Source organism: Poecilia mexicana, unplaced genomic scaffold (assembly GCF_051168715.1).
Source record: "Poecilia mexicana isolate PSO_F unplaced genomic scaffold, ASM5116871v1 scaffold_10, whole genome shotgun sequence".
NCBI lineage: Eukaryota > Metazoa > Chordata > Actinopteri > Cyprinodontiformes > Poeciliidae > Poecilia > Poecilia mexicana.
The window spans coordinates 18,994,506-19,015,803 of NW_028263379.1; the positions used below are offsets into that span (position 1 = coordinate 18,994,506).

The 21,298-nt window shown below is 40.6% G+C and overlaps 2 protein-coding genes across 3 annotated transcripts; one reads left to right on the plus strand and one right to left on the minus strand.

Moving 5' to 3' along the window:
• The first annotated feature begins 2,537 nt into the window (after positions 1 to 2,537).
• crybb1l1 (crystallin, beta B1, like 1) lies at positions 2,538 to 4,328 on the plus strand. Of its 2 annotated transcripts, none has more exons than XM_015004589.2 (6): positions 2,538 to 2,634; positions 2,730 to 2,831; positions 2,922 to 3,040; positions 3,144 to 3,276; positions 3,378 to 3,520; positions 3,608 to 4,328. In XM_015004589.2, the coding sequence occupies exons 2-6, from the start codon at positions 2,739 to 2,741 to the stop codon at positions 3,777 to 3,779; spliced, it is 660 nt and encodes a 219-aa protein (XP_014860075.1). In that variant the 5' UTR covers positions 2,538 to 2,634; positions 2,730 to 2,738; the 3' UTR covers positions 3,780 to 4,328. The 2 variants fall into 2 exon arrangements, with proteins under 2 accessions (XP_014860075.1, XP_087865668.1); XM_088009542.1 differs by having other exon boundaries at positions 2,617 to 2,639.
• Positions 4,329 to 6,200: 1,872 nt separating this feature from the next.
• LOC106928360 (calcium-binding protein 2-like) lies at positions 6,201 to 17,199 on the minus strand. The gene is made up of 7 exons (XM_015004583.2): positions 16,580 to 17,199; positions 15,328 to 15,618; positions 8,002 to 8,032; positions 7,787 to 7,921; positions 7,421 to 7,530; positions 6,598 to 6,745; positions 6,201 to 6,525 (listed from the first exon to the last, which is right to left on the minus strand). Exons 1-7 carry the CDS (start codon positions 16,658 to 16,660, stop codon positions 6,500 to 6,502), a joined length of 822 nt encoding a protein of 273 aa, XP_014860069.2. The 5' UTR covers positions 16,661 to 17,199; the 3' UTR covers positions 6,201 to 6,499.
• Positions 17,200 to 21,298: the final 4,099 nt, after the last annotated feature.

Genomic DNA, 21,298 nt, shown 5'->3' on the forward strand with positions numbered 1-21,298 from the left:
TTAAATGATTAAAACAGAAAAGAATGGACACATTGCCGTCATTCACAAATAAAGGAGTCCAAATAATGTTAAAAGCATTTAAGAAGAATTATGTGAGATTAAAACATTTCTCTTATTTTCACTTGGGAACTTTTTAAATTCAGGATAGAATTCAGAATCCTTCTTTTTACATATAAAGCCCTTAATGATGATGATAATAATAATAATAATAATGCTTCATTATGTGGATATAAATCTGAGTGTTTCATCTCAGTCTGCAGGTTCTTTGAGTTTATAATAGGAGGATGGGAGACAGGCCTCTCAGTTATCAGACACTTCCTCTCTGTCTCCAGCTCCCAATTTTTGTCCATGAGGCAAAAACTAGAATTAAAACTGTCCCGTTTGATAAAGTTTTTAATTTGAGTGACTGATACTATCCTGAGTTTTCACTGTAGTTATGCTGCCATAGGCTTGGGCTGCTGGAGGATAAACTGAACTGAATATTTCCTTACTCTGAAATTTTCTCCTCCTTCTCATTAGAAATAACAGGTGTAACTTCTGTGTTAAACCGTGTCTTTGTGTGTAGTGTTGACACCTGCCTGGGTTTCTCTTTCTACAGTTGATGCACCTGCCCTGTCTTTCTGCGTTAACCTCGTCTCTCCCAGACAAAGCAATGGGAGGAACTATTGCTGCTACCAACTCTGCTATGTCCCCTCTGGCTATTTTCATTTTGCTACTGGCTCTGTGCTTATGTGTTTAGCTGTGTTTCTAAAGGAAGTACAGCTGCAATTTACGTTTTGCTTCTTATGACATAGAAAACAGCTGATCTAAGTACCTTTAGATCAGCACTGCATTTGAAGTAGTAGCATAAATAAGCCTCAAAAAATTCAAATTTGTAATTTAGAACTTCACTCTTCCTGAGTTTGACCATAACTGGGTCTCCACCCTAACTTTAGGAAGCACTGCTATGAAAGACAGAAGTTGAAATAGCAAAGCTGAAATTCTCTTGTATAAGTAAAATTTAGTAAGTAAAAGTTGTAGCAGCTATCACAGACACTAAAATCAAAGTGTTTCACAAAGACAAATAAACAAGAATATAAAAAGTGACATGAAAGCTATCCATCCATAGTTAAAAACCTGTCAGAATAACAACGTCTTGGAGGAGTCACTGGGGTTCATGCAGCACAGGGACAAAAGTACAGAGCTACAGAGCTTTGAGGCCTGAAAAACCCAATCGTCACTAGTTTTAAAATGAGTCACCAACAACCTCTGAGAAGAACAGTAAGGCTGTAATAAAATCTGATAATATTCAGGGGTTGAAGTGCCCTGACTGTCAGGACCAATACTTTAAAACTGCATCATGTAGTAACAAGGAGGAGGCCAGGACAGCGGTAATGTGCTCCCCTATTCCTTGTTACTGCATTTCACACAGTCTGATCTGTTTTTCTAAGACATATAAAAATACTGTAACAACAGTCCAAACAAAATGAGACAAAAGCACAAATCATCATTTCAAGCTCATTTTTGACACCTGTAATCTTAATTTAGAAATATTAATTTAATGATTAAACCAATTTTGAACCGGTTGTTTAGGATGATGACCAAAGCCTAAAGAGCTGTCGAAAATGACACTCATGTTTGTTATATTGGTTTGCAAAGAAGGTTGCAAAAATGTATATATGCTGCTTCATAACATCTGAAACAAGAGTCTTTGTCAGTATTTAATTTCAGATAGCTGTTTGCACGCCATTGTTTGATCAATAATGTCTGGCAATTTATAGATCTCTGAAAGATCAAGGAAACATTTATATGATAATGATTTGATTTTTTGCACCGTAGCACAGCTAGCTGTCACAGGACATTAGAAAAGCAATAATTTAAAACTCTTGAAACATTGCTTGGAAAGCTGTGGGATCGTTTTATTTGTTGTTGCATTAAAATAACATTCTGTAGTTCTGATTGTGCACTAAAAGCACTAAAAATATAGTCTGCTCCTACTTGGGTTATTTTTCTTCTTTTGCAGAACAATAGTTCTGAATTTTCCCACCGACGTTCCTGACTTGAGCCAGCTGCAGCCTCGCTGGGATGCCAAGTGTCTGCTGCTGCAGCATTTAAAGCAGAGAGCTGAAAAGCTCACGATCAGCTGGAGAAGCAAATCTACTAAACAACTGGATTGGATAACTAAAGAATAAATGTTGTGCCCTAAAATAAGTGTTTTTCCTTGCATTTTTAAACTCATTGGAAAAAACGATTCTTATACACAATCTTCACTAATCACATGCTCTCACTTTGGTTATAATTCATATTTAAACTGCATTGTCCAAAGTCAGTCGCTGTCAGACTAGCACCATTTATTGTCTGGGACCTGCTGATAAAAACAGGACGATAAAATAACCAAAAATGACAAATATGATCCTTTAAGAGGTGGCAGCTACACCACATTTGTCGTCCCGTCCCCTGCTTCTGTCCCACCTCTCTGCCCGTCCCCCTCTGATGATGAGGGGTTTCTTTTGTCCCCCCGCTCTGACCTCAGCAGGTTTGTTTCTCTCCGCCTAATCCTCCTCCTGTGGGCGCCAGCGTATAAAAGCGAGGGGCGCTCTCCGAGCCGCACACACTCTGAGTGAGGCTCGGCGCAGGCATCACACACATAGACAGGTAAGGTACGCTGCACACCTGGAAGTCCAGTCCTTTCTGTATCTTCACTCAAATCCTATTTTATAAATTTTCTTTTTTTTTATTATTTTTTTTAGTCAGCAATCATGTCCACTGGAGATAAGGCCAAGACTTCCTCCCAGACTGACGGCAAGGCCGCCCAGGGCAAGAAGTCTGAGATGGGGATGATGTCCTACAAGGTTTGCAGCCCTCACCGAGCTTCCCCTCTGTTAACATAAACTTAATGATCACATAGCGAGTGAGTTTCTCTGCGGTTCTGTGTCTCCCAGATGTACGTGTTCGATCAGGAGAACTTCCAGGGTCGCATGATCGAGATCGTCAATGAGTGCATGAATGTGTGTGAGATGGGCATGGACCGCGTGCGTTCCCTGCGCGTTGAGTGTGGACCGTAAGTTTCAGCCAGTGTGCATACATTTCCGTGTTTTATTTTATTTTATTTTTTTTGCCTAAATTGTTGCATTGATGTCTCCTGACTCTGTGTTTTCCTGCAGCTTCGTTGGATTTGAGCAGATGAACTTCTGCGGTGAGATGTACATCCTGGAGAAGGGCGAGTATCCCCGCTGGGACTCCTGGAGCAACTGCCAGAGGAATGACTACCTGCTGTCCTTCAGGCCTGTCAGAATGGTACAAAAAGGGAAAAAAAAAAAAAAAAAAACTTCCCCTGATGTCATTCTGTTTTCATTAAGATCCGAGATCTTTAATTTTCTCAACGTTTTCACCCTCAGGACCCCGAGAAGCACAAGATCTGCCTGTATGAGGTGGGAGAGTTCAAGGGCCGCAAGATGGAGATCATGGACGACGACGTCCCCAGCCTGTTCTCCTACGGCTTCACAGACAGAGTGGGCAGCATCATGGTCGGCTGTGGAACGTGAGTACTAAACTACCAAAGAGGAGATCCGGGAAACAAAGATCCCAGCTTTAATCACCCGTCTTCCCTTCCCGCTCCTCTCCCCAGCTGGGTGGGATACCAGTTCCCCGGATACCGCGGGAGCCAGTACCTGCTGGAGAAGGGCGACTACAGGCACTTCAACGAGTACGGCGCCCGCTACCCCCAGTTCCAGTCCGTGAGGCGTATCCGTGACATGCAGTGGCACCCACACGGCTGCTACACCATGGCCAGCAAGTGAGGCTCAGGGAAGGAGAGAAAGAGAAAGAGCGTTAGTGAGGGAGAGGGGCGGAGGAAGAGGGAGCGGGGGAGAGATGTCTGAGGTCTTCGTCTCAGTGCCTCTTGAAGGTCTGTGATCTAACGAAGTGAAAGGAGAAGGTCTGCGTCTGCCCCCCCACCCCTCCCCCCGATCAGAGACGACACCTCTGTGGAACGACCAGCTGGACCAGTAAAACCCACCAGATCCACCCTCCATCCCTCTCTGTCTCTACTTTTCTCTTTCTCCCCTCTGGGCTGCACTTTGCTTCCCCCTTTTTCTTCCTTTTTTTTTTTTAAACTCTCTCAGTTCAAACCCCCTCCACAGTCCTCTGAGACACCAGAGAGGAAACTCAGTACCTCTTGCTGTTTTACACACACGATTCTCGGCTCAGGGTATGATGCACCATGGGAAACTGAGTCCCCCGGAGCCCCCTCCGCCCCTGTCTCCTCTTGCCCCTATGCTTTACAAACCCTCTCTGCTGTACAGAATCTTGGCCAAGTTTTCAATAAAAAGAAAAACTTTGATTTCAAAGATTTTTTGCCGTTGTTACTTATTAAAAAAACAGTAGTAATAATAAAAAAAGAGCAACATCACAGCCGGGTCATGACGGTGTTAAAGCTTTAACGTACATAACCAAGCTGTGAGGTTCGGATGATGCTGTGCAGAATCAGATTTTGAACATTTCCCAGTCACACAATGTTCAATAAAAAACATCTGTAGTTTATAGAGAAGCAGAGGAAACAGGTTCGAACCCCACTGCTGCCAATCATCTGATATAATCGTGTATAGCCTACCGGAATCACTGGCTTTGGCTGATGGCAGACATTTGTAATGAAGGTTGTGCAAAAATGTCAAACCAATGAATGAGAGAAAAAAAATACAGTAAAAGAATCATGATTTAATTAGGAAAATAAATGTAGCATGAGTGAAACGTCTCACCCTTTAGATTATTTATGTTTATTGACAGAAATTCAGTTAGCACTTATATTTTTAATGCATTTTTTGTTTGATCTCTAATTTCAGTCCTAGTTGTCTAGTAATAATAATAACTAATACACTTTAAAAGATGAAGTATTAAATTGTCAGTAAGTTACTCATACACATATTTTTTTAAACATGTTTTTTTTGTGATGGTAGTGCTTTATTAAATTGACACACTTTTACTTTGGGAGAGTTCATTTTTATGCTTGAATATATGAATATGTAATTATTATATATATTATATTATTATGTAACATATTTTCTCAAAGGCTTAATGACGCTCAATCCAAAAAGCGTCTTTCTTTTCCCTTGGTAATGATCGACTGAGCCACCAGGAGCAGAGACGTTGGCTGCAGATGTTAGCTTCTGCTGTAGCACTGAGACAGTTTCCGCTGCGCACATTGATGCATATTAAAGTTTAAATGGGATTTAATTATTAAAACAGGCATTTATAAACATTTATAGACACAGATTTCATCACACTGAAATGATGTTGACTCACCTTACGCTGCTGCAACAGCTTTGACTTCTCCACAAAGCCTTTCCACCAGGTTTAATAGTGTGCTTAACAAAGATTTGCATCATATTTCCATAGCAGCATTTGTGAGGTCAAACACTGATGTTGGACAGGAAGGCCTGCTTGTCATCCCAGATCTAATTCATCCCAAAGGTGTAATCAGTGTGAGGACAGGACTCTGTGCAGGTCACCGCGTCTTTATGGAGCTTGTTTTGTGAACGGTAAACACTCATGTTGAAGCAGGAAGGGGTCTCTACACGCTGTTCTTGAGCTAAACTGAATCCACGTTAAGTTTGGACGTCTGTAGTTTGTTTACTCTGCAGAAAGTTGGTGACCTCTGCACACTGTCCACCCCAACATCTGCTGACCCCACTGATTATTATCTGGCTTAGCACTTGATGGCCGTGTTGTTGTTATTCCTAACATGTTATAATACCACAAGAGTTGAGTGCAGAATGTTTAGTAGTCATGACATTTTAGGATTATACTTAGAGCACAGGTGGCGTCCCATCATGGTGCCAATCTGGGATCCACTGAGCTCCTGAGATCAACCCACTCTTGCACAAATGTTTGTAGAAGCTCTTTGCATGCCGAGCTAAAGGACTTTATACACGTTACCATAGAAATGATAGAAACACCTCAACTATAAATGCTTTAGGTGGCTGTGTGAATTCTTATGCTCTATAAAATACAAATCCAGTTTATTATTTTATTTGTTTTCTTTTTCCTTCTTGTCTTTCTGTAATGGACCTTTCATAAAACATGTTTCAGTTTCAGTCAACCCACGACAAAAATGCTAAATCGAGACGTTTTGAAACGATATTTTATCTCTACAAGGTGTTTTCTCATGTTTCTTCCCCATTTGGTCACTATAAATATAAATAAAGCTCAGTGTTCTATGTACTGGCTTCTCTTTGTCCATTTTTATTCATTATTAAAATCTGCATTTTTTTACATTTTTACAAACATTACACTCAAAAACCAACCACTCACATATAAAAATATGTTAAAAAACAGGAAATCATATTTTTTTTCTTCTGTAAAACTGATATGTATTGCACTGCTTTTCATATTCTTTCATTCGCCTTTGTTATATCTTTTCCTGTTTCACTATTTAATATAAAAATATATATATTTATCACAATAAAAATAAAGTTCACTGCAGTACTGTGTTCCCTTTTCCTGCGTGGGGCAGCTGGGTTGCTCAGCGAGACATCATCCGCACAAACTCTGAGAAGACAAAAACAGAGAAACGAATGTAAACATGGATGCTGAAATAGTCGTGTCGAAATTCTCTCTTACCCTCAAAGTCCACCTGGCCGTCACCGTTGAGGTCGACGTCCTTTAGGATCTCACTGATCTCTCTGTTGGTCACTTGTTCGCCCATCAGCTTCTTCATGGCTTCACGCAGCTCCGTCAAACTGATCTGACCGTCGCCGTCGGAGTCAAACTGCAGCACAGACAGGAAGACAAATGTGACAAAAAGCTCAGCATTCTGGGGGAAGGAAGAGTAAATTCCTGATCCTGATTTCCTGTTTCCTCGCGTCACTGTTATATTACAGCCAACTGCAAAATAAGCAAAGCGGATGGCCCTTTGTTGCTTTCCAAACACTTTTCTGTCATCACATTTTCAAATGTATTAATGTGAAAATGGTAAAGGGAACTAAAAAAAAAAAATAAAACTTCAATGACAGATGATTACAAATAAATGATTAATGTTTTTATTTTTTTATAAATGAGAATAAAATTGTTATTTTGTCCTAGCAATTTAAAAAAAAAAAAACATATGCATACTGCACTGATTGCATCCATCGCATTTTTTGAATTTTTGAAATTGATTCTTATTAATCAGATTTACCGTCAGACTTTGATTAGGCCACTTCAGAACCTTCTTTGTTTTAAATTAGTAAACTTTTTTTTTAATTGACTCTTTAAATGATGGATTTTTGGATGTTGTTGTGTATAAGTTTAGTTCCAGCAGCAACAGGTGAGACACATGCTGTGTCTCACCTGCTAGAATGATGCAATACTAGAGATATTGCATCATTCAATATCTCTAGTACCAGTGGCTTCATTTCTTTATGTTTGTAATAATAATAATTATAGTTTTTTTATCTATCTGAACCTCTTTGAATGCGTCTCGTAGCTCTTTGACTCCGATCATGTCCGCTGTCTCTGCCAGCAGCTTCGGTCCCATCAGCTCCACAAAATCCTCAAAGTCAATCTTGCCTCCACCTGAAACACACAAACACACAGTCAAATACGAACTGTTCCCTCGCTCGTTGTTACAGACTAATCCACATAAAATCCAACATATTTTCTCACACAGTGGCTGGTTCGGAGAAAATTAGATCTCTGATCGAGTTAAATTGATAAGCTACATTTCTTTGTGACGCCCTTTCTTCCTTCCAGTTTCCTCCCCGTGTCAAGAACCACCTGGTGTCATACATGTTTCATTTCTCTATGATTTGTGTTCAGTTTCTCCACTCACTGATCTGCTGGCTCAGTTCGATGAGCTCCATCTCGGTGGGCATGTATCCCATCGTCCTCATGCACTCCCCCAGGTCTCTGTGACTGATGTAGCCTTTCTTGTTCTTGTCAAACTCCACAAACGCCACGCGGAGCTCTGATCACGAACAGAAAACATCTTTTTACTCGGAGGCATTAAAATAAGTTGAGGTTCGGCTTGATTTTCTGTTGTCTCACCTTCAAGCTCCTCTGGTCTCAGCTCTCTGTCCTGTTGGAGAGAAAAGTTTCAGGAACTCTAAGATCATTTGGTAAATCGGAGAGACAAAGCTGCATCAAAAAAATAAAAAAAAAATAAAAAATTTGCACAAAAAAAATCACACGTCAGCTTACTAAACAGAGATGAAATGAAGCTGAACACAACATGATGCGTTTTTATGGGTTGAAATTTCAACTGTTTCATTTGCAGAACCAAAATGAGTTCACTGTTACATTCATTTGATTAAATAATAGTTAAAAATGCCATTTTTTACTTTTAGTTTCACACACCAGGCTAAACTAATCCCACCTCCCCTCTACTGACTCCTGTGATTCTGGAACGAGAACTAGTCATTGGAAATTCATCAGAGGGACTTTACATATTCAAGACTAAAATTTAGCCAAAAATGTCTCATTGAATCTGTTAGAGTGGAGATTATGAAGGCCATCACAGTTTACCAACTGGATTTAGATCTGGACTTTGACTGGGCCGTTCTGTGAGGTTGGGGTCACTGTCAGGCTGTTAGCTTTCAGTCTTTTTAGGGAACAGCCTGTTATTTAGCATTATCTGTCTTCCTTTCAACTCCCACCAGCTTGGTACAGAAATGCATTACCACAGCATGATGCTGCCACTGTTATGTTTTACAAAGACGATGGTGTGTTAGGGTGTTTTCTTAAAATGAGTGGTTGCGTTGGATTTTTTTTTTTTTTTTTTTTTTTTTACAAATGACAGTAGTACATTATCCTGTTCACAGCTTCATTTAAAAAGCTTTTGATGATTTCAGCACATGTCCTCCACTTACAGAGTTCAAAAAACTTGAACTTTTGGTTAATTGGTGTATTTGGTTTCCTAGAAGTGTGTGTGTGTGTGTGCGTGTGTGTGTGTGTGTGTGTGTGTGTGTGTGTGTGTGTGTGTGCGTGCGTGCGTGCGTGCGTGCGTGCGTGCGTGGTGTGTGTGCGCGTCTGTGTGCATAGTTGTTTGTCCTGTCTGTGTGTCTCTATGTTGCCCAATAGGTTGGTGCCATTAAGTGGCTTTTACACAATAGAAGATATAGATGGATTGATTTATTGCCATGTCATATTTGATGTTTAAAAGATAACGCAGAAAAATTATAACTTCTAATAAGTGCCATCAATACATCCAAAAACTCTCAGTTTAAGGAGATGTTTTAAAATTTTCGGAGTTTCCAGCCAGATAATTTAAGATGTTTTTGCTCTCTTATCCAGACCTAATTTGCTTTATCGCCCACTCGTCTCAGTTGGAAAATAACACTCTGGCCTGTGCCAGATTTTAAGCGACAAGCTTCGCAAATCCCGCTCGATAATTTTCCATTAAAGCCAGTAATCAATCCCTCCGAGCGTGTTGCTGATTGTCTGACCTGGGCCTGTGTGATGAAGGGAGGAGGGTGATGAAGGGCCCAGACATGGGGATGAAAGCCGACAGTGGAAAAGCTTAGCGAAGAGGACACAGAGCGCTGCCTGTTACATACGAGCGTCTGAACAAAGCCCTGTTTTAGGAAGACGCAGGCCAGGCCTACGATGTTGTGCAGAACTTCGTAGTTCTTCATCAGCGACCTGAAGGAGTCCTTGAACGTCTTGTCCTCCGTATCCTGATTCTCCTCGTCCTCCGGCTGCCGCAGACCCTGCTGGCCCCTCGGCCTGCGCCGCAGGGTCCCATGCATGGCTTTCTTATAGAGACACAGCAGGCTGTTAGATCACAGCTCTCACTGCCACAAAAACCTGAGTAATCTCTTTAAGGAAACAAGGTTTGGACCCGTGTTTTCTGAGCCCGCAGACATGAGTCCGAATGGGACTTTAAGCATTACGTTATATAAGATCCTCACTGTTTCACAGAAATCCTAGCTCACATTTACGTCAGGTTTTATTCTGCAAAATATGTCAGAGGGCATTTTGATGCTTGTCTTTTTGTCTCCAGCCTGCTGAAATTCTATTAGTCAGAAGATATTTTTGATTTTCATCTTACACGTAACGTCTTCAGATCAATGCAAAAAGTGTTTTCAAATGGTGATTACGACCTTATTTGTAAAATAAAGGAAATAACTTAAAGAGAGTCTGTTTGACAACATGAAGCAGAATAAAAGGCCTGAAAAAGCATCACGCTCTGATCCAGAGGAAACTGAGACGTCACCGACATCTGAAAGATGCCCAGATATAAGGAGATGTTTTAAAATTTAATTTAAAAAATAATAATAAAACAAATCATATGATAGATTCAGATTTCAATAAGGAGAAAATAAATTGAGGAGAAAATACCAGCGTTCTTTACTTATTACACTATCCTAATCTTGTAGGAAAATAAAAGAATATTGTTTATCGCATTTTCTGGGATGTTAAATCAAAGTTAAATTGTGTTGTATCTTGAAACTTCTAGAAAACTTCTAGAAAACAAAATCAAATCTGGAGATTTGATTTTGTTTTCTGAAGGAGGCTGTGCTTTATGTTCTTAACTTAATTAGAAGTATTGCACAAATGGGAAATGGCTGTAAAATCATTATATGCGATAAATTACAACATGATTCCATGAGGCTCTTTTGACAAATTAAAACAGGCTCTCAAAAAATAACAAACTTTCAAGCAGGCACTAAAAACACTTTCTTTTATCAAACTTCAATTTATGAGTTTGATATGTTTTTTTTTGTTTGTTAATATTATAAACATACGATTGCATTTTAAATTGACATTAATTGGAAAATCACCCAAATTAAATAATAAAGTCTTTAAAATATCAGTCAGTGTGTAACTGATCTCTACATTTGCTTTACTTTATGAATCGAGTTACTGAAATAAGTGAAGTTTTCACTAATATTTTATTTCATTCAATATTAATAAAAGGACATAAATACATTTTCACCAAAAATAACAAATAAATAAATGAATAAATAAATAAATAAATAAATAAATAAATAAATAAATAAATAAATAAAGTTATCCAGCAGAGAACAAGTTCCTCCTACCTTCCGGAGTTTGGTTTTCATTGATGGTTCTGTGCAGTTTCCCATCACCAGAACTCCAGATAAAAAACTTCCTCCCTGCAGCTGCCTTCCCCGGTCCTCTCCTTTATTTTTCTAATATGTTGCTCAGATGAAATCCATGCATGAGTTCCCACCAAACAACAAGCTAACTCAATAAAGCCCACCGAACCCTGCAGTTGTTGACGGAGCATCTCACTATTCCTCCTCCCACTGGGTTTCTAACCCACCCATCCAACAACCCCTCCTCTGCTTTCTCTTTCTCTGTTGCCTTTGGGCCACGATTCAAACGGGTTCAGGGAGGAGAGTTCAAGAGGAAGAGCTGGGAGACCACAAACACACAGGCGTTAATCCCCATGTCTGATTAAAAAGGCATAAAAAAGGGAACGAAGAAGAGAAGGACAAACGAGGCAGAGTCCAAGTGAGTGTCCTACTAGATGCTTTATGCTATGAAAGGCCTTTTAAGTTAAGTTTGAATTTCACTTTGCTTGACTTGACTTAAAATACAGTCATTAAAAATGCAAAAGATTATTGGGAAGGAACTGTGAAAACTAGTAGTGTGAAGAAATGTTGGTGAAAGAGAGAAGAGAGAATGATGGTGAGGCACCGACTTCATTATAACCGGATTTACAAATCTAGACCCCCTGCATGTTATTGTTTACATAAGGAAATTTCGCGCATGCGTAGAATGCTGGAGGGCAAAAAGGCTATTCTTAAACATGTGATGCTTAGCCGCGCCGCAGAATAATGCTGTTATCTCAATCAAACTTAGACATCTAGATATTATTAATTTCGTGCTGTGCTTAACAGCAAAGTGAGAAACTGTTAATGTACAACTCAAAAACACGTCTTTCTCGCTCTCTGTATCAGCGCAGCTACTATATGGCTAGCTCCATAGACATAATATAAGTAACAATATATAAGCTGTTACTGTCTCTTACTCTGCAGTTGTGGAGTCACAATGTCTGGGTTCATGAGCGCCCCCAGCGATGAGGCAAGAGAACTGCCTGACTCACCTTGAATCTGTTCTCTGCGGTTTCTGATCGCTCCTCAGCACACGAAACACGTTACACACACAGTTAGCGACAATAAAAACACAGTACATTAAATACATAAGCTAAATTATGGAAAATCAGTTCATACATTAAATGTTTTTAACCATTTTATTGCCGGCGTACAGACAGGAGGAGCATGCTCTCAGAATGGCAGCCAGTGTAGTTAGCGAGAGGTTGCGCAATCCGAGGTGAGGCTCAGCTCGCTGCTGCCTCACCGGCTTCGCTTCCAAGCGTTTGAATGGGAAAATGCGAAAATTCAGCGATTTTGAAGAAACAAATAATCAGACTTGATTAAATTAAATGAAAAAAATAGGTACTTTATAGTAAAAACCACAGGGTGAAAATATCTTTATAAATAAATATTATTTTTCCATGATGACGACCGCACGTCACTGCTCAAACCTCAATGTTTGTATTTCGTGGCTCGGATCAACAGTAACTGAGCTCATCATACATGCTTTTGATTTTCTTTCGTGCAAAATGGAAAGTGTTGCACGTATATTTTATTTATTTATTTTATTTTTTATTTTGCTTTCTAGAGACTGAAATTGTTGACAAATCTTATGTTCACAGAAGCTCAAACTCATAATTTAGCTCTTCTTTATTTACTCTGCTTCACTGTTTCTACTGAAGTAAGTCATCCCCGCTGCGTGATGCTGCCTGGCAGTATTGTGTATCAGTTTGTTAGTGGAGGCTGTGTGTAGTCTAAGTGTTAGTTTTGTTCATTAGTTTAGTTCGGGTGTTCTGGTGTTTCCTCCATTCCCTGCATGGATTGTTGCTCACTGCAAACAGGATTTTTTAATGATTTCATTTAAACGATGGCTTTCTTTTTGACTCTCTTCCTTAAATTCTTGAGTTGTGGAGTTCAAGTCTAATATTTGTCCTGTCACAGATTCTCCCACCTGAGCTGTGGATCTCTGCAGCTCCTCCAAGGTAACCACAGACCTCTCAGCTTCGTGCCACCCCCTCTAGCATTGCAGGTTTACATCTGTGTCATATTTTGTTTTGTACTACATATTAAAAAGTGCTTCCTGAAATGTCCAAATGTTTTTTTGGATGCAGTCATCTCAATGAGTTCCTGAATAAATCTTGCATAAACTAAAACATACTTCAGCCTTTCTCACCTCTCTGTCCTACCATTGATAATAGGGGAATTGCTGCTCTTTAAATATTTATATGGACGCTAATCCTACTTGTCAGCACTGCTGAGTTTTTCTATCATCTAAATTATTCCCAACAGAACCGACACCAACAGCTGCAACTGAAGATCCTCGGCACCGCCGACCAGATTAATTACCAGCCTGGTTCTCTCCTGCTGCTCTCACTGATCACTCCGCTAGAACCTCTCAGTAGGTGAGCGTGTGTGTTTGTTTACGTCCCGGGGTTTGTGTACATTTTGTTCGCTTGTTTCAGAGCTGACGGTCACGTCAGGAGCCGCTGGGTGGGTCAACCCGGTACGAGAACAAGACTCTGACATGGTGTCATGGGTTATATGAGCGATCTGAGGTAACACGACTCCGTCCTTTGCTTTGTGTGTGTGAGGGTGGGGCGTGTACTGATCTGGTGTTAGATGTACATCAGCTGGTTTTAAGCATCTTCAACCAATAAGGACGGAAACATTAGAGGACGGAAGACAGGAAGTTTATCTTCAGATATACATAAAAATTCTGATATATTTTGGTATATATTTCTTTTGGTAGCACCATTTCCTTCGTCCCAAAGGAAATGATGGATGGATGGATGGATGGATGGATGGATGGATGTGGGGCCGAAGCAATTATTTAAATAATTGTCAACTAATTTAGAAATCGATTATCAGTAAAAGAAGCATGCAGACTTAAAAAAGCCAATTTGAACAACACAGTCAGGGCAGAAATTAAGTTATTAAGTCAAAACTGCACAAAAATATATTGATTTTGCATTTAGGATTAAAAAAAATCCCTGTTTTTAAAAATGTGCAGAACTCCTCAAGTAACCTGGTTTTAGTTAAAAAAAAAGAAAGAAAAGGAACTGATATGAATGAATGAGAAATGAACGGATGGATGCTCTGCTACCTACTTGTACAAATGAACTGCATAGCTTTGTATTGGTCATGTAACAAACATAAAAGGCAGAAATAAATAAATTAAGATTAATTTAAAAAAAAATTACAGCTTTCAAATAAACAAAGAAATTGTAAAATTTTCGTCTAAAATATTACAATTCCTTCAACCCATCCCATTCATAAAGCTCAGGGAACCTTCTCTGAGATTTTAATGTGTTTAAACTAATAAAGTAATGTGACGTCTCCTTTTTTCAGTGAGACATTTTAAAGAGATGCCGGGTTTGTGCGAGCCATCTGCTTCCCTCCGTTTCATTATGTGGGGGCCGAGGGTCTGTGGTTGTCCTCCCTAAGCCTTCATGTAATGAAGCACTGACTGATCCAATCTTCGGCTTCGCTCTGTTCTCTTCTCTCCAGACTTCCCCGACTTCTGTCTCCCACTCACTCAGCAGATTTCTTCTTTTTTTGGATCACTTGCATCACCACTCACATCGCAAGTTTTTTTTGTTTTTTTTTTTTCCCTTGCCTTATGTACGACTTCCTGCTGCGAACCTCACCGTCAGAGTTTTTCTGACGTGGTCAGGTGGATGCGACTCCATCTGCGTGGTTGCAGAGAAACGTCTGAGGGAGTGAGCTCAGGTCAGGGGTCAACTTCAGCTCGGTGGTATTTCCACACACTTTCCCACATCGTGGTGGTTTGACTGAGCCGTGACGGATGTCTGCCATAATCCTGCGTCTCCTGTGTCTCCTTTTGACCATCTGGGTGTTGGGACGTGATGTGATACTGAGCTTATAAGACGACACCAGAGACAGCGAGCTCATCGGCTGTATCTGTTACGGGTTAAGCTTTACCGATGTTCTCCAACATGGAGGAACTTAAGTTCTCTCTGTCAGCGTCCTTAGCTCCGGTTCTGTTTGTTAGTACAGCCCAACATTTCTACTCAAGGTTTTTGGGGTTAAATAAAATATTTACTCTGTTTTGGCTCTGAAAGCTTTGACTGGGTGGGATCAGAGATCAGGAGCAAACTTGGGTCATGTTGGGTTTTTAAACTTGAACTGGGGGAGTTGGGTTTCAATCAGGTTAAAAGCGAGACATTCGATAAGCTGAAGAACTTGATGCAGGACCAACACACACACACACACACACACACACACACAAAAATACACACAGAGCCACACTCAACACTTCACAGAAACGCACACCGACGTTTTCCCGTCCTACCTGTCCGAACACCGAGTTCACGATGGGCAGCAGGTCAGCAGAGTCTTCCTCCACCTCTCTCTCCTCGCTGGTCCTGCGAGGTCCCTCCAGCATCTCCTCCAGCTGCTCCTCCAGCGCCTCGCTGTCCTCGGCCGCCTCGGCCGCCTCGGCCGCCATTGTCTGGGGTGCCTGTCTGGATCTCTGACGCTGCGGAGGCACATGGGTGGCGCCCTGACCCTCAGCGATGAGCATGCCCTGCTCGATGCTTCGCCTCTTCTGCCTCTCCATCTTCCTCTTGATCGCGGCCTGAACCTGGATGGGGTTAAGCAAAGGATTAGGCAGACGATAAACTCCCCCAGAAGTTATTACGATAAGCAATAATATTGTTTCGGATAGCGTCACGTAACGGTGGCATACTGATGCAAGTACACACTCTCTCAAATATTAGTAAACCTTAATTTCTAGCTAACGTTTAACACTGGAACTGGAAGACGTTTTAAATATCCCAAATAAATCAACAAAACACCATAAACAACAACGAACATGGATATTTAAGTCTCGGTAAACAAAATAGTGCTTTGAAAAAGGAGCTAGTTGAGACCAATGCACTAGTCTTTCACAGAAAGAGAGAGAGAGAGAGAGAAACCACCATGCAAATGGAAATTATTGTTTTAATTTATCATGCGATTAATTGATTTACTGCTTATTGCAACAGGCTTAGAAAGAAAGAGTTAAAACGTGTTATTTCTTCTGGTTGAAGGAAATAAACGTGACATTCGTATGACAGGAAAGTCGGCAGCTTAGAGCAGCTCGTTTTGTAAAGACTACTTCAAGAAATGAATGAATCTTCAATCTCAAGTGAGCAGATAAAGAACTCTAACCGACTGACTGCACTAAATAACAAGAATACACTGGAAAAAGGGTTTAAGTTGGAGCTCAGTTTATGTCAAAACTGTAGTAATTTTTAAAGCTCAAAGCATCATTCAACATTTCCTCTGTATAAAAATGCAACTTTTCACAAAATGTATTCCAACGCTTACTGCGATGAGAATGCAGTGAGTACAGTGCACACGTTATCTAAATATTAAAAGTCAAAAGCTTAGTTTTCGTTTTTCTTCTGGCAGAGAGAAGAGAGCAACACACACACACACACACACACACACACACACACACACACGCACACACGCACACACACACACACACACACACACACACGCACACACACACACACACAAGCTGAGACGAGTCAAAAACCCAGATCCGGCTCACAGACCTGCTTTGCGCTCCTCTCCGGCGGTGCACTCATTGATCCACCGCCTCCTCCGGCGGACGGCTCTCGAATGAGCATGAACATCTCTCTGTGACAGGCGCAGACGCGCAGACACCACGCTCTCTCCTTCCTCCCCCTCCCTCGCCCTCTCTCTTCCCTTCACTTCTCTGCTCTGCACCACGGCGGCTTGGTTTTTATTTCAGCTTGCTTCTTGAAAATAAAAATCCTCCCAAACTCTGCTAAATAAAAGTGAACTTGTCAGATTGTGCTTTAAGAAAATGTTCCAACATTCTCTACTTTTGAGGTACAAAAAAAAACAACAAAAAAAGACTGAATCATAAAATGAAACCAGAGTAGAATCAGAGCTCAGTTCTTCCTTTCTTCTGCTTTTCTGCTCCTTGTGTTTCCTCTGCCTGTTTTCCTGATGCTTCTGTCCATTTCTGTCTTCTGATGAGCTCAGGTGAGGAGGTTTTATTATCATCTGTTGTCTTGGCTCTGGGATTGAGTTCCTGCACCTCTGCCCCCTGATGGCTATCTGCTGATCCTTTAGGCGACACTCTATACCTCCTGAACTTTACCTTCCTTGTGTTATCTACCTCTAAAATGTCGACCTCTGTCTCTCCTTTCCTTCCTCCCCCTTTTTTCCACCCTTTCTCCTTCATCACAGGTAAACTGCACTCTTCTCCTGTCATCAGAGGATGTGCTTCTGTCCTTATATATATATCTCTTCTAATCCTCTCCATGCATCTCCTTCCGAGTCCTTTCTGTTGCAACACAGATTGGATTCTTATTTTATTTCTCCCCATCGCTGTAAGAGAAGGAGGACGGATGGAGAGACGCAACAGCCTCAGCTGCTGTGCAATGATGAAAAGCTAAAAACGCATCACCTCTGCGTTGCTCTTGCATGTATAATCCCATCCATCGAGCATGGCTGAGCTCACACACACACACACGCGCGCGCACGCGCACACACACACACACACACACACACACGCACACGCGCACACACACAACCACACACACACACACACACACACACACACACACACACACACACACACACACACACACACACACACACACACACAGGTAGACGTCTATTTTTAGCCGTGCACTCACGCAGCCTGATAGACGTTTTATTGTTGCTTTTTGGCTCATCCTGGAGAGCTGCGAACGGCTTTGTATTGTTTGTCCCGAAGGAACTAATTCCCCTAAAAGCATCAGATTTCCATAAATAAAATGCCCCATTTCTCGTCTGCAGGTGTTCGACGGCTCAGATCTCACCTTTGATCCCTTTTTTACCCTCAGACATCACCTTCTGTTAACCTGCATTAAACACTGATAATGTATAGCTCTCCATTTGCTAGTGTGGTTTCCATAGGTCCATTTGACTCCGTCTCCCAGATGCCTTCTTGCCCCTTTTAGCCCCCCTTTCTCATTGGTTGTTGATAAAAGGGTCAGGGACCGATTCCCGAGGAAGAAGATCCATTACCTGGCTGAGGCTTTGAAACAGTGGGTCGTAATATATAGGAGCAGATGAGCCGCGATAAAGTGAAAGGACTTTTGTTCATTTGTCCTCTGTTATTAGTCTATTTTCACCTGAATCTGCAACCGAGCCGCTTTCAAGCAAGGCGAAGCAGCTGAGCTACTTGGAGTAATTTAGAGGTGAAGGATTGTGTTTCTGCCTATTATAATATCTTGTTGCACATCATCGCTCTACACTTAATGTATAGGCCGACGGCACAGATAAGTTTTATTCACGTCAGACTAATTCTCATGACTTATTTCTCGGTAACAGTAGTCACAGATTCCTGAATGTCCCAGCTGGCAGAAGCTCACTCATTAACCTTGCTTAAGTAGATGGTGAAAAAGGAACAAGTTGGTATCTGTGACAGGTAACCACCAACACGGTCAGGGCACAGCTAATCAAGTGATTATCCAGCGCCGCTGTCGCTCGCACACTCAGCTGCTCGTCTCACAGTTTTCAAACCTTTTAAATGATTCATATCCATACCTTCAGCATAAATTAATATCTTTTCTGTATCTTTTTAAGATGCCTTGAAAACGTTTTTTTTTTTGGTCACTTTACAACCCTAAACCTCTGGGGATGCCCTGTCATCCCATCGTTTATTATTTGAAAAGTCATCCTGGTCTTTTCCCAGCCTTCTTTGTGAAACAGCTGAAGCTCAGTGTTGGATATTTGGCTCCATTCATCTAAAACCGTGAAAAGTTTTACTGTTATTCTGAAAGAGGTTTTGGACTTTAGACGTTATTGCCCCAAAGAGGAAATTGTTTTACACAAACTATCGCCTGAATTCCCATCACCAGGGAGACGACGATGCACAGCATGAGACAAAACTTGACACAAGATACAACATAGAAAGATAAAACAAAGCCTGCGCCAAATTGAAAAGCAGACCCACAGCATGATGCTGCTGCCACAATGTAATAATAAATGAATAAGTAAATGCAAGGACGGTGTGTGTTCAGACTGAAGTGAAGTGTTGGTTTTCTCCATTTGTGGAAAACTTTAAACATTTCCCCTTTGTGTCTTTCTTTCATTGCTGGCGTTTTTGCCTCTTCTGTCCTGCTGGTTTGGTTTTATGACCAAACATAACTTTAAACTTCTCTATATGATCTATATGATGCACTTTTGAAGGCTTCAGAAGACACTTGAGTTTATTTGTCTTTTAATTAGGGGATTTCCTGATGCAGTTGGTTGTGCTGGATTTTACTCAATCATTGCAAAGGGAACAGAAAACACAGGGTTGTCTATCAAGTGCTTCTTACAATTACTCAACAGATGTGAGTTGCGTTGTGTTTCCACTCTCGTTTTTATTTTGTATCTCCAACTCTTTGGCCTCTGCCATCACCCTAATTTTCATCTCCCTCCACAGATTCCCTAAGAGGTTTAAGATTATTCTCGTTCCTTATTTCTCCGTGACAATAGTCACTGACACCGAGTTTCTCAGTTGGCACAAAGAGACTCATTAACCTTCTTTAAGCGGACAAAGACAAACAAACACCTGGTGTCTGTGACAAGTTAACACCTGACGCAGCCAGGCCAGCTAATCAAATGACTTATCAGCGCAACTCATCTGAAATTTCAATTGTTTGATATCATGTTTAATAATATAAAGCCATTGCTAAAGATTTCAGACACATTTCAGATGAGAAAATAAACACCTGTAAGCATACTGAAGCTGCGTGTCCAAATGATAAATAAAAACAAAAAGATGCCATTAGATACCATTTGTTGATTTATTTGGACTCAGGAAGTTAGAAGAGACTTTGGTTTCTCATTGATCTGCAGAAGCAGATATCCACACAGCAAAAATCAGCAGGACAGCAGAACCAACAATCCTAACATGGACTTTTAGTTCTTGATGTAGTTTAATTGAGAAACTACATCAAGAACCAGTAGGTCACCAGTAGGCTTGTGACCTACTGGTGACCTGCTGGTTGGGGAGCGCACTTGGATGCTGAGGAGGTTGTTCTGCTTTCTAAACTGTGATTAAATGAGGGACACGCCTGACGGGTGCAGAATGTTTCTTTCCTTGTTTGTTTTTAGTTTTTGCAGGTTTAGCATTTGATGTAGACGGGGTCATTAAATGAAACATTTATTTATAAACTAATATATTACTAAGCTGCAGAGTCCAACCGTTTTCCTAATAGAGTTAATGCAACACTTTTTCAAATATTCAAATTTTAAATACTTGCGTTTCAACGACTTTCCGGACAGGAAGCGGGTCGGATCAGATTAACTTCAGCACTCACCTTTGAAATCCTAGGTTAATGTCTGGTTATAAACAGCATCGAGAGGTTTATTTGTGTCAGACTAATTCTCATTACTTATTTCTTTGTAACAGTAGTCCCAGATTATTGAATTTCTCTGTTGGCACAAAGAAACTCATTAACCTTGCTTAAGTAGACAGTGACAGAGGAACACCGGGGTGTCTGTGACAAGTAAACACCAAACTCCTGTGCAGCCAGGACAGCTAATCAAATGATTGATGTGATGCTCAGCCTCTTTCAGAATGCATTTCCCTGTTCTCTTGTTTTCTTTATACCATTAATATTTTTGGAAATTCTTGTGTTTTGTCCTTGTTTTATTTTATCTAGGAAGATTTGACCTCTATGAGAATACTGGCTTATTCTTGAGAAAAACTATAGAGTAATAGATCTTAACTCGAACATTTGCTCTGTGTGAATTCCAGTCCAAGAAACTTTGACCTGTTTCTCTGAAGCATACTGCTACTGCTGCAGGTTTGGTGGGTTTACCTTCTTGAACTGGTTGCTTCAAGTGCTTCCAGCTGGATTCAAGTCTGGACTTTGCATCAAGAATTTTGAACATAAAACTTAGATCTTTTACCGTCTGTGCCCAGATGATTTATGAGTTCATGGTCATAATTTTGACACAAGTTGGAGTCTCTGTTAGGATGTAATTAACATAGATTTTGGTGTTTTTCCTCAGAATGGGCTTGATTTAAAAGGAGCAAAATAATAATAATAAAAAGAAACTACCACTGCTGTGCTTCATGGACAGTAATAAGCTTCGTAATAGTATTTTTTTTTTACAAATATAAGGAAGAAAACAGAAAAAAAAATCACTTTTTGATTCTATGCATGCGCTCTAAAACTGAAGTACAGAAAGCTCTTTAAACAAAATGCCAATGGTGTTAATTTTGGCTGCCCTCTAGTGGAAGAAGTAATAACAACAAA